Genomic DNA, 15,397 nt, shown 5'->3' with positions numbered 1-15,397 from the left:
GGCTCTGAGCTGCCAGTACAGAGCCTGATGCGGGGCTCGAGCTCACGAACCGTGAGACCATGACCTGAGCTGAAGTCGGACGCTCAACCTACTGAGCCACCCAGGCGCCCCTCCAATAGGGTACTTTTTTTTTTCCAATATATGAAGTTTATTGTCAAATTGGTTTCCATACAACACCCAGTGCTCATCCCAAAAGGTGCCCTCCTCAATACCCATCACCCACCCTCCCCTCCCTCCCACCCCCCATCAGCCCTCAGTTTGTTCTCAGTTTTTAAGTCTCTTATGCTTTGGCTCTCTTCCACTCTAACCTCTTTTTTTTTTTCCTTCCCCTCCCCCATGGGTTTCTGATAAGTTTCTCAGGATCCACATAAGAGTGAAACCATATGGTATCTGTCTTTCTCTGTATGGCTTATTTCACTTAGCATCACACTCTCCAGTTCCATCCATGTTGCTACAAAGGGCCAGATTTCATTCTTTCTCATTGCCATGTAGTACTCCATTGTGTATATAAACCACAATTTTTTTTTTATCCATTCATCAGTTGATGGACATTTAGGCTCTTTCCATAATTTGGCTATTGTTGAGAGTGCTGCTATAAACATTGGGGTACAAGTGCCCCTATGCATCAGCACTCCTGTATCCCTTGGGTAAATTCCTAGCAGTGCTATTGCTGGGTCATAGGGTAGGTCTTCCAATAGGGTACTTTTAATGATACTGGAATTTGCCTTTAAAAGGCACACACAGGGGCGCCTGGGTGGCGCAGTCGGTTAAGCGTCCGACTTCAGCCAGGTCACGATCTCGCGGTCAGTGGGTTCGAGCCCCGCGTCAGGCTCTGGGCTGATGGCTCAGAGCCTGGAGCCTGTTTCCGATTCTGTGTCTCCCTCTCTCTCTGCCCCTCCCCCGTTCATGCTCTGTGTCTCTCTGTCCCAAAAATAAATAAATGTTGAAGAAAAAAAAAAAATTAAAAAAAAAAAAAAGGCACACACATAAGTGATATTGATGAGAAGAAACCATGACAGATTTAAAAATACGATCTGGTTTTGTATTTTATAAACCTTGTTTATGTTTGTTTTAAATCTTGGGGAAAAGTACACTGTGGGTCTCCAGAGCTGTAAGTGGGTGAATAAAATCAGTGCTGTAGTTTTTCAAAGCATCACTCCTGCCAAGAACCTGATATTATCATTCCAGCTTTTACTTGACTAGTTTAAGGGTATTCGTATCCTGTTATTCACAAAGGAATTTACAAGGTAACCTAAAACCACTGGAAAAGACAATGGAAAATGTCAGGCAGATTTTTAGATGAATCAACTATGATTAAAAAAATGGAATTAGATTGTCTGGTGAACTGGAGTGAAATAAAAATGAGAACTGGGAGATACCCAAGATTCCATTTCCTTGTTCTCTTTTATGCGATGTGGCCACCAAGGTATTTTCCTCCAAAGATTTTTTTCATTGGATTTTTTTTTTTTTTATCTGATACAACCGGTCTCAGGATTCACAGAAGCTGAAAATGTAGGCTGAAAGGAAGAGGGTGGGGTAACGGAACACTTTTGCTTCCCTGTGATGTATTTTAATAGAAGGTGTTACAACTTCCGATAATTTTTAGGGGGCCACTGTGTCACAAGACTCCAGAGGGCGTCACTTGGTGGCATCTACTGTGACCGGTGCCCCCCACAGTTGTGCAGTGGTGCTGAGTAAAGTGTGCTGATTTTGGCTTCAGGAACGTTTTCCATGTGTTGTTCTAGTAGGAAAAATATTTTCTAATCTTTCATGGCATTCATGTTTTTGTGACATTCACCAGAGTCTATAAACAATATCAGTGCGTCTAACTTTAAACTATTTACCTCCCCCCCCACAAGAGGTTTTAATGAGAAATAAAGGTTGGAACTTTACAGGCCCCAGGAAAGATACTACCCTGTGCAACAAACTTGAAGCCTGAAAACACAGGTTTTCAACTAGAAGGAGGAAATGGGCACTCCAGAAGGTGGTGGCATTTGGAGCTGGAATCAGATTTCTGTACTGAGATCAAGGTTCTTCTTAGAATTCTCCTCAGCTCTTTTCAGCTAAGTCGAGATTCTGTATGGAGAGTATTTCTTCTGAATCCTTTATAAATCCTTTTTCTAACTCACTGTACAGAGCACATTTGCATGGGGTAGAGAGTAGACATGACCTCAGCTTTAGGGGCTTGTTTTAAGTCATGGCAGGTTAATTGTACTCATGTGATAATGCACATATGTTCATCTTGGAGTGAGGAGGTACTGCCATTTCTTAAAATTTATTTATTTTGACAGAGAGAGAGAGAGAGAGAGAGAGAGAGCACAAGGGGGGAAGGTGCAGAGATAGAAGGAGAGAGAATCTCAATGATGCGGGGCTCGAACTCACAAACTGTGAGAGCGTGACCTGAGCCCAAACCAAGAATCGGAGGTTTAACCAACTGAGCCACCCAGGTGCCCTGGTACTGTCATTTTATAAACCCAAAAAGCCTTGATACGGAATAAGAGGAGATACTTGGAACAATTTGCCATCCAGTAAAGAATATGTTGAAAAAATAAAAAAGGTGACTTTGATATGTTGACAGAGCAAGCAATGTTTTTTAATCACCAAAAATTGCTATTGGAAAAAAAAAAAGTGATCTATCTTTTCCCCCTAATTTTACCTTTATTTTTTTCCAATTTTGTCATGAAAATTTGAGCCTTCCTCAAATTTTACTTCTTTCACAAAGTTTTCTCTGCCTCTCCATCCTCAAATCTCTGTCTGGATTTCTACACACTATGTGAGTCTGCAGAATTCAGTAATAAAGTCTTTGGGCCACTATCAGATTTCCTGGACTGGTGTCCTGCTCCAACCACTTATAAGCCAGGTCACCTTGGGCAAGGCACTTGACCTCTATTTCCATTGATTTGGTCACTTGAGAAATGCAGATAATCATAACAGCTGCTTCACATGATGACTATGAGTATTCAAATAGGGGAAAAAGCTGTAAAGCACATCTAAGTGCGTGGTGGCAGTTTTTCTTACTATATACCGTGTGTTGCAATATTTGGTTGGTTGTTGTAATCATTTGCCTTAATTACTTTCTAAGCCATGCTGTGTAAACATTCATAAAACATAAGCTTCATGTTTGGGTTTTACATACCCAGTTTCTATTTGTTTAGTTGGTTTTCAATTAAAATTAAAAAAGTTTTTTTTATTGTTTATTTATTTTTGGGAGAGACAGAGAGACAGAGCATGAGCAGGGGAGGGGAAGGGAGAGAGGGAGACACAGAATCTGCAGCAGGCTCCAGGCTCCGAGCTGTCAGCACAGAGCCTGACACGGGGCTTGAATTCACGAACCACGAGATCATGACCTGAGCCAGAGTCAGATGCCTAACTGACTGGGCCTCCCAGGTGCCCCTGTTTAGTTGGTTTTTAGATGTAAGTTTTCTGGGTCAGGACCTGTATCATTGAATTGATGATTGGCTGTTTTTGTTTGAAATAGACTTTATTTTTTAGAAGAGTTTTAAGTTCACAGCAAAATTAAGTAGAAGGTAGAGTTCCCATTTACCCCTGTCCCCATACATGCAGTGCCTCTCCCATTATCAACATCTGCCCCCACCCCCACCCAGAGGGGGACATTTGTTACAACTGGTAAACCTACAGTGACACTGCATTATCACCCAAAGCCCACAGTTTACATTAGGGTTCACTCTTGGCATTGTCCCACCTGACTGACAAATGTGTAATATATATATCCACCATTATAGTATCATACATAGTAGCTTTACTGCCCTAAAAATCTATGCTCAACCTATTTATTTCTCCTCTCCTCTAGCCCCTGGCAACTACTTATCTTTTGTACTGTCCCCACAATTTGCCTTTTCCAGAATTTCGTAGACTTGAAATTATATAGTATGGAGGCTTCTCAGACTGCTTTCTTTCATTTATGAATTTCTTCCACCTCTTTTTCTGGCTTGGTAGCTCCTTTGTTGTCAGAGTCAAATAATATTCCATTGCGTGGATGGACCACAATGTATTTATCCTTGTAGCTACTGAAGGACATCTTGGTTGTTTCCACGTGGAAACAATTACCAATACCAATAAAGCTGCTATGGACATATCATTTATTTATTTTTTTTATTTCCTATTGTCTCCCATACAAAGGTAATAACTTTTAGCTCTTAGTATTCTAGATCTTGGGTCTGATAAGGACTTAGAAATAACATATTGCATACAAGGAAACTGAAGGTCGAGAGACATGGTATTCGCTAACACTGCTTACGTAGTTCATTGTACTTCCTACTGTGAAATTTTTTCCTAAATATAATGAAGAAAATCTAAAAATTGGAATTCTATTTAAAACATCTTACCAAAGTTTTGATGTGGTGAGAATAAGGACTGAGAATTTTTGTACCAAATGTTATAATCAATATATTTTTTAGGAAGAAATTTAGTAAGTTGTAGCCATGATTTTTTTCTCATTGTTTTATAACTGCTCAATTATAACTCTATTATAACTTTATGAGTTTTCCCCTAAATTAGGCATTGTGCATTTTCAATTATCTTGTGGGTAGTTGGATGTTTGAGTTTTTCCTAATGGCCAGTGTCCACTTTGAACTGACTGAGCCTTCCTGTTTTAACAGGCTGTGGCGGGGAGTTGTCTGGGACCACGGGCACCTTCAGCAGCCCCGGGTACCCTAACACGTACCCCCCCAACAAGGAGTGCATCTGGTACATTAACACAGCCCCTGGGAGTAGCATTCAGCTCACCGTCCACGACTTTGATGTGGAGTATCACGCAAGGTGCAACTTTGACGTCCTGGAGGTAGGAATTTAGATTGCTTTCCAGCGCATGCCAAATTTGGGGTAGAACTGGAGATCACTGTGCAAATTATTTGCAGGGGCCAGTGGTGTTCTATTTTTAGACATTTTGATGAGTATCACTTCTTTGTGAGTGATGTTTATGGGCAAATGGGATTACTATCGCAGTTTGGCTTTCCCTAAAAGCAGTGACTCTTGAAGGACTTGGGGGCAGGCAGTTGGACTAGCAGGTGGTATCAGAAAGCAGGAGGAAAGGGGACAGTGGGAGGAAGGGTGAAGGAGGAAGAGCCAGTGATGGGAGCCCCTGTGGGCCACTTGCGCTTTATCCCACTGGGGCCCGCTGAGGGGCTTTGGGGACTGCTCGTCAGAACCATGCCTCTAAGGGTGAGAGTCTGAGGCACTGGTCCCCCAGCTCCTGTCCCCATTGATGGATTGCACTGGGGATTGTTAATGCCCTCCATTTCAGTCTGAGAAAACTCCCTTAGGCAAGGCAGTGAGGAGGCAGAGTGTAGAGAAGGGGCGGGCTTGGGGGTGAGAGGGCAGCTGCAATCTGAGGGGGGTCAACATGGTGCAGGTCACGAAACGCAACACTACTGCACAGGGTTTATCTCAGATAGTTGGGATGACCTTGAGAATCTGTTACAACCAGCCATTTATCGCAGGGCCCTGGTCATTAGGAACCGAAACTGAGTGCAAAACTGAATGGCTTCCTATGGACAAAGCGCCTATCGCCTCAGCTCTGGAGATTGCTAGAGCGTTTCATGGCAAGGTTCCATATCTAGTAGAACTTAAACCCCATCAAAGCCTGGGTATTTGTTTGTTTGTTTGCTTCGGTTTTGCTTTCCTGCTATACCTGCCGCAGAGTACTTGGCAAATAGTGAACACTTGATGTATATTTGTGGAAAGAATGAAAGCATACGAATCCCTGACATGCCATAATAACGTGCGTTGGTGGTGGCTTGCAAAGGGACTGTGACATCCATTTTCCCCTTTGAATGTGAAATAATCCAGCAGAGTATGAAGGGAATTTTGTCCCCGTTTTATTGTTGTCCAAACAGGGGCTTGGAAATATTGATGGGTCTTTCCATGACCCTGAGGATAGTGGGTGGAAAAGCTAAGAACTGAGCTCATCCGCTCCTCGGTGCTGCACGTAAGCCAGTACGTAAAGATAGACAGAGGTGGGTAATGCGCAAGTTATTGGAATGAGCAGCACAGACCTCATAGGAAACTTTAACGTTTAAAAACTTTACTTATAACACAAGTCCCTTCCTTGAAAAGAAGTGGGGCTCCCAAACCGTGCCCTCACGGAGTGGACGCAGACTCACAGAATTGCGTTTAGCAGTGCCAGGCTCTCCAAAGGCGGATAATGCTCAGTAAGTGAAATCAGAGACAGAGCAGGTACGTCCTTGGGTTAAAACCTCTACCCTTGTCTTCATGTAAGTACTGGGTGTTGCCAAGTCATGGCTCCATCTCAGAAGAGGAAAGGTTTTAGGGGAACAAGGTGGCTCTTGAAATTCACACTCTCAGTATGAGTAGGAACAACACTCACATGTGGAAGGTTCAAATGGTCCTTCTTGCCAGCAAGGAATTTTTCGGTGGCATAAAACCCCTTAACACTTACAAAGGGCTGGCAGCAGACTTTTCCACAGTAATGTGAAATGTTCCGAGCCCTTCATTTTCATATTCCGAAGTGCCTGTGATTGTTGCCCACTTGGCAAAATGTAAATGGGTTCATTGTGCTTTGCGTTTTGTCCCGCCCATTACGTGAGAAAGCAGACTGGGGCTGCTCAATGTAAGTGGCTTGGGGACAGGGGGACAAAGCAGGGTCTCCAGGCAGCTGTGTTTAGGCAGGGTCCTGTGTCTGCACAAAAAGGCCTCTGAGAAGAGGCTACAGTCAGCCTGGGGCTTATTTATATTAGGACAAGTCAGCCTGGGGCTTATTTATATTAGGACAAGGTGGTCTCCCATGTTCCATCAAAATCCATCAAAATCTTGAGCCCCTTAAGTGTTTTGGGAAAGCTTACTTAAGGCTGAAATGAGTCACCCCCTTACCTTTTGTTCAAAACCCTTATTTGACATCCTTGCACATGCTCATGGCAGGTGGAAAGTGCTGTAATAAATTTGCACTAATGATGATAAAATGATTTTTTCCATCTCTCATACCGTAGCTGCTGATAACACGTTAGCTATAGGTTTCAGAATGTTACTCCCGGTAGGTATGTGGCCTTGAGACTGCTGATTTTCTTGACCCACTCTTCTCAGCCTGCACACTATCCCCTCCTGTTCTGAGCACAGCCAAGTAGGACCTCTCTGTCAGCAGGTATTGGGGCTTACCTGGGTTTCACCAGATTTTACCAAGAGCCGGTATTTTTTCCCCTAAAAACTCAGTGTGCGGAAAGTGGCCAGTTGCATTAAAGCAACAGCCGTTTGGTTACTCATAACCCTGGAATGCTGACTTGATTGTAACAATAAATGGAGCTAACAGTGCAGAAAGCGATGTTCAAAACAGATTAAAACCATAGGCTTTGAAATGTTCTATATCCTGAGCATTTGCTAAAAACACGTTTCTTAATCTCTGATCATCAGACCCGGTTTTTTTCCCCCCCGAAGTTTAGTCATATGCTGTAGTCGAATGAACCACACCCTGAAATTCTTTCCATCTTTTTCCTCTTTTGAAGAGTCACGCGTTAAGTCTCGGTTTTATTTGTGGAAGCCAAAAGTACCGTTCTATTGTTTGGGTCATGGAAACACTCTGGGCTGATTTTATTTCAGTCTCTGAGAAAGAAGCCTGAACGTGCATAAAGCAGAAAAGGAAATCCACTCCTTGGGGCAATAAATCAGGACAATTGCTTGGTGTGGTCAGTTTATTCCCTCTGGTCTCTCTGCGATGGTCCGTTGTGAGCCCAGCCCTGTTAGAGTGGAAGCAAAGAATGTCCAAAGCGGCAGTGTTGATTCTTCTGGAGGCTTCTGGGCCCCGCCGACTCATCCCCGTTATGTTTGTGATCTTAAGGGGACCCTGGGCAGGGAAAACAAAGAATATTTTGCCGACGTGCAAGTTTTCTTTGTCAGAACTAAAGCCTTGTGCTCAGTGTTCTCTCCAAATGTGTGCTGTTTATTGAGCATGGCTGATTAGCAGCACAGGCTGTCAGTTTCATGCTCTGAGGACTGTGTTCTGGGCGGGGGGGATGGGGAGTGGGGGGGGGGGCAGGCAGATCCCACAAACAGCAAAGGATGGGGTAAACCAGAAGCAATCTGTTTCTGCCATTTGCATATGTGTACGTGTAAAGGGCCACACAGGGCTCCTCCTAAAGTCCTGCTTTTGATGGGACTTAGGGGGCCACACAAACATAGCTCCTCCTATGAAAATAAGCTTGAAGCCATCCGCCCGCTTCATTCCTTTGCAATTAAAGCCCTTGTGCTCAGCCCTCCGTGAAACAGCAGCTTCATTCATTTTGGCCTTTCTCGCATCGCTGGGGGGAATTAATCAGACAAAGAAATCATTATAGATTCAAATCACACACTCCTCACCAAAAGTAGGCTTCTTGTTCTCCCTCTCTCCTCTTGGAGAACTCTTGAGTGATTCCCCCTATCAGTCAACAGCTGCCCTGAGGGTGGGTGAGGACCTGGGGGCCTGGGGAATCAGGGAGAGCACAGCTAGGTGGGAGGGCTGCACAGATTTCAGAGGTGTGAGGGCGCTGTGTACAAATTCACCCAGCTCCGCTTTCCCTGGTCCGGTTTTGACCCGGAGCACAGGATTATGTAGCCTATCCATGTGGGGCAGAGGGAAGGACCCAGACACCATTATGCCTGAAAACTGTCATCAAAAATAGTGTTTCTTCTACAAATTCGAGTTTGGCAGGGCCCGGAAGTGGGGGTTCAATACTGTTTGAGTCTTATCTTCCTGTCCCCTGTCCCCACCGGGAACCCATGTGTGAGGAGTCAGAGACGGGGCCTGGGCTGGGTGCCACCTGCCTGCACGATGTGGCTGTGAGACCCCAGGGGCACTTGCTGGGAGGAATGTGTCACTGAGGCACTGGACCCTAGTCAGATAGGTGGGTGCAAACTGGAGTAGCCTAGGAGACCTGTGGGCATGTGAGATGCATCTAGAAGGAGCCATCCTGATACTGGGCAGACTCCAGGGCAATTCCCCAGAAGAAGTTGGCTGCTCTTGGTCATGTTCCCACCAGTGGGATTCTGGGAGTAGGTTCAGAGAGAATCTGGGGGAGTCCCCTCTTGAGGAAATCATAGAACACGCTGATAGAGGTTATATGTTCCACTCTCTCTGGAGAAGCAAAATATTACTTTAAATGCCTAATCTTATACACTATTCAGGGTGCAAAGGAGAAGATCCTACAAAATGTAACTGGGAGATCAGCAGGGTTCAGAGAATTGACTTTCACAAACAACATGGCTTTATGCTCAGACTATTCGTATGCGCCTAGAAGAGTTAGACAGCCACACTTGATACTGTTTTATCTGCAATGCCTCTGCCAAAGAAAGCAGGAAATCCTGTGAAGATGTGGAAAGAGGAAGAGAGGAGATAGGGAAGATTCTGGAAGAATCTTCAGCTCTACAATTCTGACTGAGAAAATAAGCAGGCATTTTATGGGTGGTTGAACTTGTGTGTTCCTAGGGCTGAGGGAGTGCCTTTGAAGATCCAGCTCAAGTTTAAAGTTCATCCCCACCCAAGGAGACTGAGATTTCACTCTCTAATGAAAATAGAATCCAAGAAATGGTGGTAAACGGAGCCAGGGGAAAGGTTATCCTTGCTTAAATTTCTCTCTTAATTTCAGTCCTTTTTTCTGCATCCCATCTTAGGTCTATGGAGGCCCTGATTTCCACTCGCCCAGAATAACCCAGTTGTGTGCCCAAAGGTCATCTGAGAGTCCCTTGCAGGTCTCCAGCACTGGAAATGAGCTAGCCATCCGCTTTAAGACCGACAGCTCTATAAATGGGAGAGGCTTCAATGCCACATGGCAGGCAGTCCCTGGAGGTGAGTAAACCAAGGAGGTATCTCAAGACACTTAAGCGGAACCCTTATACATTTTATGAAATGATTAGACAGTGGTGCAAAGGCCAACATAGGGACAACTTCATGACTCCTCAAATGGCACATACTGCATTGGCATTTACTCTTCCCTGAAAACTCTGATAGAATTTACTTCCAGAGTCACCCCATATGTGAAAACCAGTCCTTGCAAGTATGCAAGTCCATGGTGAAAACAGAAGTGGGGCGATTGGGTAGACTCACTTACCCTCCAAGGGACTCGGGCCCATTCACCGACCTCAAATTTGGGCATCAGCAAAGTGGTAAATTACTTCATGCCATAGTGTAGATCTTTGGATGCTTGGCAGGTGTAAAAGTCTGCTTGGCAGACTGTAAAAGTTAAGTTTGTGAATTGCAAGGAATTACTGTGTGTTATATAGTGATTTTCTGCCCAGGGTCTTAGGCAGTGTAAAAATATTTACTGTTGCATATTTTTTAAATAAAAAATTAATACACAAAATATTTAAGCAGATGTTAACTGCTATCACTGCTAAGAATAGCCGTGTTTATTGGACGATTACTATGTGCCAGGCATCTAATCTAACTGTTCTACAAGGACGACCTCTTTTCATCCTCACGACCACCTTATGAGGGAAATGTATTTACTAATGAGGAAGTTGAAACTTAGTGAAGTTTGTGATTTGTCCAAAGTCACATAGGTAGAAAATACTAAAGCAGAGATGTGACCCCAGGCTACCTTGTGGCCCCACTTTGGGAACCCTAAGGTGATACAGTAAATTATATTAGGCCTTTCCTAAAGTTAATGATGCATGATTTTAGTGAGGGTTATATATATGATTGTATACACATAGTGTTTAGATTATCCAATTATTGTCAATTGTTAGAAAATACTTGCATTTTTCCGTTATAGGTTTATATTATCATAAACCCAAGAAATGATAAGTCATAGAGATAGATGTTGATAGGTATTTACTTGATAATATCATAAGAATAAAAAGACTGAATAACTATACCAGGTCCAGAATATTAAATTTTAAAAAGCAGATATTAAATTATTAAAAACATCTCCTACTAAATTATCAAAATTCTTAGGAGATGTGCTATTCTTACATATATTATATTTTTAGAGAACAAAGAAGAAGCATTTTATGGCTTTATGAGAGCATGACTTTATTTGCACTTATGTTTGAGTATTTTAGAAATTATTTTTGGCACCAGTGTTTAAGTTATTCGAAGTATTTTCTTAGTTATCCTTCATTTTGTTGGGATGAATGAATTAATGGTGGATATTCAGTTCTACACGCTGATTATATCATCAACTACATAAAACTGGTGGTCAAACAGAGCATCATATTGTTCTATGCTACCAGGTAATTGGGCAAAGCTTTATCCATCAGGGATTCCTCTCATTTTTGAACTGGGTTTCCTACTTACAGGTTGTGGCGGCATTTTCCAGGCTCCCAATGGAGAGATTCATTCTCCAAATTACCCCAGTCCTTATAGGAGTAACACCGACTGCTCCTGGGTCATTCGGGTGGAAAGAAATCACCGTGTTCTCTTGAACTTCACTGACTTTGACCTTGAACCTCAGGACTCTTGTATTATGGTAGGTGACAAAATTTCAAGCATTGTCTCTAGTCAAGCCTGGGCCCAAACATTACAATATGAGCATATTTAGTAAATACATTAGTTATGGATGTTTTCAGTGTCAGATCATAGGAAACCCAACTACTGGCAACTTAAAATATAAGGATGTTTATGTTTTTATCTAAATACAAATCAGGAAGTAGATGATCTCGCGGTTTGTTTAGCAACTCAGGTTCTGTTCTACCATCCTTCGTGTGTTGATTTGTCATCTTGTGTTTGTTTCCTATGGTCAAAAAATGGCTGCAGTAGCTCTGAACATCTTGTCTGAGTACAGATGCAGAAAAAGGGAGAAGGGATAATTCTATTTGTTTCTAATTTGTATTTTTTTAATCAAGGAAGAACATTTTCACACAAGTCCGCTTACTTACATACATCATTGGCCAGAATTGGCTGCAAGAGAGATTAGGGAATTTATAGTAGAATGAATTTATCATAACTACTTTAAATCAATTATTATTAAGCCTCCGGGGGTTTTCACAGGGTTCTACTTTTTTTGAGCTCAGGATATCTCGATCTGCTACTTGAACAAATCAGTGTCCCCTAGGACAGAATAGATTTGGGGATGGGGGTGGAGGAAAGAGAGATGGGTATTAATTGGTCAGATGACCAAAGTTTCTATCACTACTTTCAGCTTTAATGCATTCTCACCTGAAATTAAGGATGTATCCTTGATGTAGGAGTGAATGAGAATGTATTTTGAGATTTTCTTTTTGTTTTTAAATTGATTTTTTAGGTTACCTGTTTTTTTTGACAAAAGATTTTCCGTATTTCATTTGTATTTAGAGACATTTCACTCAAATATAAACCAGATTCTCTTGGCTGATGGAACTTTATATTTTAGTTTCCTGACAGTTTCTTACACAAACTCCAATTGGCCTGCTTTCAAATTTAACTCAAGAAAACTCAAAAGTTGTTTCACATTTTTCAAAGTAGTGCAGTCATGGTATGATTTCAGATACTGTTTTACAAGATTAAAAAGTAATCTCCTTAAAAGATCAGTTGACTCATGACTGTTTTAGTCTTCTAAATGAGTCTTCAGGGTCTAAGTTGGCAAAGCATTGTACAGACATAAAGGATAGAACATCTACTTTCCATAAAGGTAACTCAGACCAACTCTCCTGAAAAAGACAATTTAAAATTTGTAAGCTGATATTTAAAAAACATCTTCCTAAATGCAGCAAAGAACTGACAAGGTAATGTGAAGTTTTTGAGTTAATATCTGAGAGAGATGTGAGCCTAGTATTTCACATAGCTTTTGTCTATAGGGCATTTGCTGATTCAGAAGGGGTTGGCAGCACCTCTGTGAGCCTCTCAGGGCAAAGAGGATCAGAGTTTGAGGCCAGAGCCGGAATAGGGTGGAAGTCCTGGTAAACCATATCCTAGGTAAAACAAAATTAAAACAGCTTTCACAGAGACTGTATTCCAGCTTTAAGTCACCTGAGTGGCCCCAAAATCTGAGGGGGACCCTGGCTGAGAGAGGACCCTCTATTGTTAATACATCCTTGTACATCTGGCAAAAGCAATTTAGAATCTTCTTGAAAGGGGGATAAAATCAGCCTAGATTTCATTTCTATTCATAATTTTTCATATGCAATAGCCGGCACACTATCAAAGATACTCACGTACATGAGGAGGGGATATAACATAAATGAGAGTCAATATGAGTAACAGACAATGGAAACAAACATACTAATATCACATATTGGTAAACAGTTATGATTGGTAAACAAGCTCATGGAGATAAAAGTCAAACTTCAAACTCTCAGCAAGGAACTGCAAACTATAAAAGGTGACACTGCAAATATGGAAGAGAACCAACTAAAATTTTCCAAACTGGATAAAATAGAATAGCTGAAATTTAGATCTCAATGGAAGTGGGTTTTTTTTTCTTTTGTTTTGTTTTTTGTTTTTTGTGTGTGTGTGTGTTTTGTCTTTTAGGCAGATTAGATAGAGATGAAGAGAAAAATAGTGAACTGGAAAGTAAGTCAAAGGAATCTAGGGAATCACATAAGCAAAAGGATGGAAAATATAGAAGAGAGGTTAAGACACATACAGTATGCTTATAAAAGATATAATATACATTTAATTGTCACCCCAGAAGGAAAAGTGAGAGATATAATGGAACAGAAGCAATATTTGAAATGCTAATGATTAAGACTTCTCTAAAACTGATGAAAGATGTCACATTTACAAAAACAAGAATCCCAAGGAACCCAAACAACTAAGCAAGTATAAATAGAAAGAGAAATAAATAGAAAGACATGCTAATCTAAAAAAAACTAAAGATAAAAGGAAAATGTTACAATCAGCCAGGGGAGTGGGTAGGGGGACAAATTGCTTTTAGGAAGTGGCAGACTAAATTCTGACTTTTCAACAGTGATAATTAGAAGGAGAAGAGTCAGGGGTGCCTGGGTGTCTCAGTTAGTTAAGTGTCCAACCCTTGATTTCAGCTCAGGTGGTGATCTCATGGTTCATGAGATTGAGTCCCACATCGGGCCCTGCACTGACAGCATGGTGCCTTCTTAGGATTCTCTCTGCCCTTTTCTCTTTGCCTCCCCCGTACTCATGCGCTCGCGCCCTCTCTCTCTCTCTCCCTAAAAATAAATACATAAACTTGAAAACAGAAAAGAAGGAGAAAAGACAATGGAATGTTATCTTCAGTCTAAAGAAAGAAAATAACTACCAATCAGGAACTTTGTACTCTCCCAAAATAGTCTTTAAGAATGAAAGTTAAATGAAGCATTGAAACCAAAAAGGGATCTTCAGGAGAAGTTCAAATGGGCCGGAAACAAGTTGTTTACCTCATTGATTTGCTTGCGGTGGGCAATTCTCCACCATTTGCTTCCTTTCCCAAATGGGTTAGTGCCAGGTACAGTATCTTCTCTTCTCTTTGGTAAAGTCCACAACCCATAGAATTTAACTTACAAAAGAGTGTAAACAAAGCCTAGGTCAAAGGCACGCCCAGCATGGCTACATTCCCCCCCCCCCCCCCCGCTACGGTCATGAATAGAGTTTTCCACCTATATGAGATATAAATACATAGACGGGGTTTTCTCTTAACCACTGCCGTATCTCAGCATGCAGCTGGGCTTGACTTAACAAACTGTAGTAGAAGGCAACAGATAGAAGGAAGTAAAACCTCAAATATGAACTGGTCATAGGCACGGAGACAGGAAAATAAACCCAAAAACAGGTGCTGGGAGGAGTTCAGTCTGGCAGATAAGGTAACATACGAAATGTAGTAGTCCAAACAAGTTGTCAAAATGAGGGAATCCTGTGTGAAGGAGTTGGGGTATCCCTGCCAGTGGGCAGATAGAGCATTTGGAAACAGATGCCCCCAATCACTGGAGCAAGACTTACATGTAAAAAGTGAACCACGTCAATAGCATGGTGCCGTGGTTAAGAAATCTAACTCTGTGGTGGGGTGGACCTAGAGCTGAGTCTGAATTTTGCCCTTCCCGAGCTGTGTTACCCTGGAGTAACCCAGTCACATATAGATGCAGTTTCTTTAACTGTGACATGGGGATAGTAAGTACCTGTGTCAGATTTGTTGTTGGGATATTTGAGATCATGTTAAGTGACCTGCTATGCATATAGAAAGTTATTGATTCATGCCAGCCCTGATCATAATGATGCTGATGGTAAGTGCCCACAGAGAGGCGTGTGCAATGAGTGCTGGAAGAGGGGACAGCAGGGAATACTAGAAGGAACAGTGAGCTTAAGGGCCAGTGCTTCCCTTCTGGGCCTCAAGGACCTCAGTGAAACAAGAACGTGGTTAGGCATCTTTCTCCTAGCACAGCACCTGACATCTCCTATACCTTGGACTCACTGACTATAGTAATAATCACGAGAAAACAGAAGAGGGGATTCATTTGGATCTGGAAGCCAGGGAAGGTTTCACTTTGGAAATGACGTTTGAGTGGCAGAATTTCACCCGTGGAAATG

General features: G+C 42.2%; 1 protein-coding gene across 1 annotated transcript in view; it reads left to right on the top strand.

Annotated features, from left to right (window-relative positions):
* Nucleotides 1–15,397, top strand: part of CUBN (cubilin) — a 277,621-nt gene that overhangs the window by 122,224 nt on the left and 140,000 nt on the right. The window contains exons 29-31 of the mRNA XM_030320462.1: nucleotides 4,620–4,801; nucleotides 9,616–9,790; nucleotides 11,242–11,411. Of these exons, the coding sequence (XP_030176322.1) occupies nucleotides 4,620–4,801; nucleotides 9,616–9,790; nucleotides 11,242–11,411 (527 nt within the window). The remainder of the gene's footprint in view (nucleotides 1–4,619; nucleotides 4,802–9,615; nucleotides 9,791–11,241; nucleotides 11,412–15,397) is intronic.

The sequence above is a fragment of the Lynx canadensis genome, chromosome B4 (genome assembly GCF_007474595.2).
Source record: "Lynx canadensis isolate LIC74 chromosome B4, mLynCan4.pri.v2, whole genome shotgun sequence".
Classification (NCBI taxonomy): Eukaryota; Metazoa; Chordata; class Mammalia; order Carnivora; family Felidae; genus Lynx; species Lynx canadensis.
The sequence above is the reverse complement of the archived record's forward strand: the minus strand, read 5'-3'. Positions and strand labels throughout refer to the sequence as shown.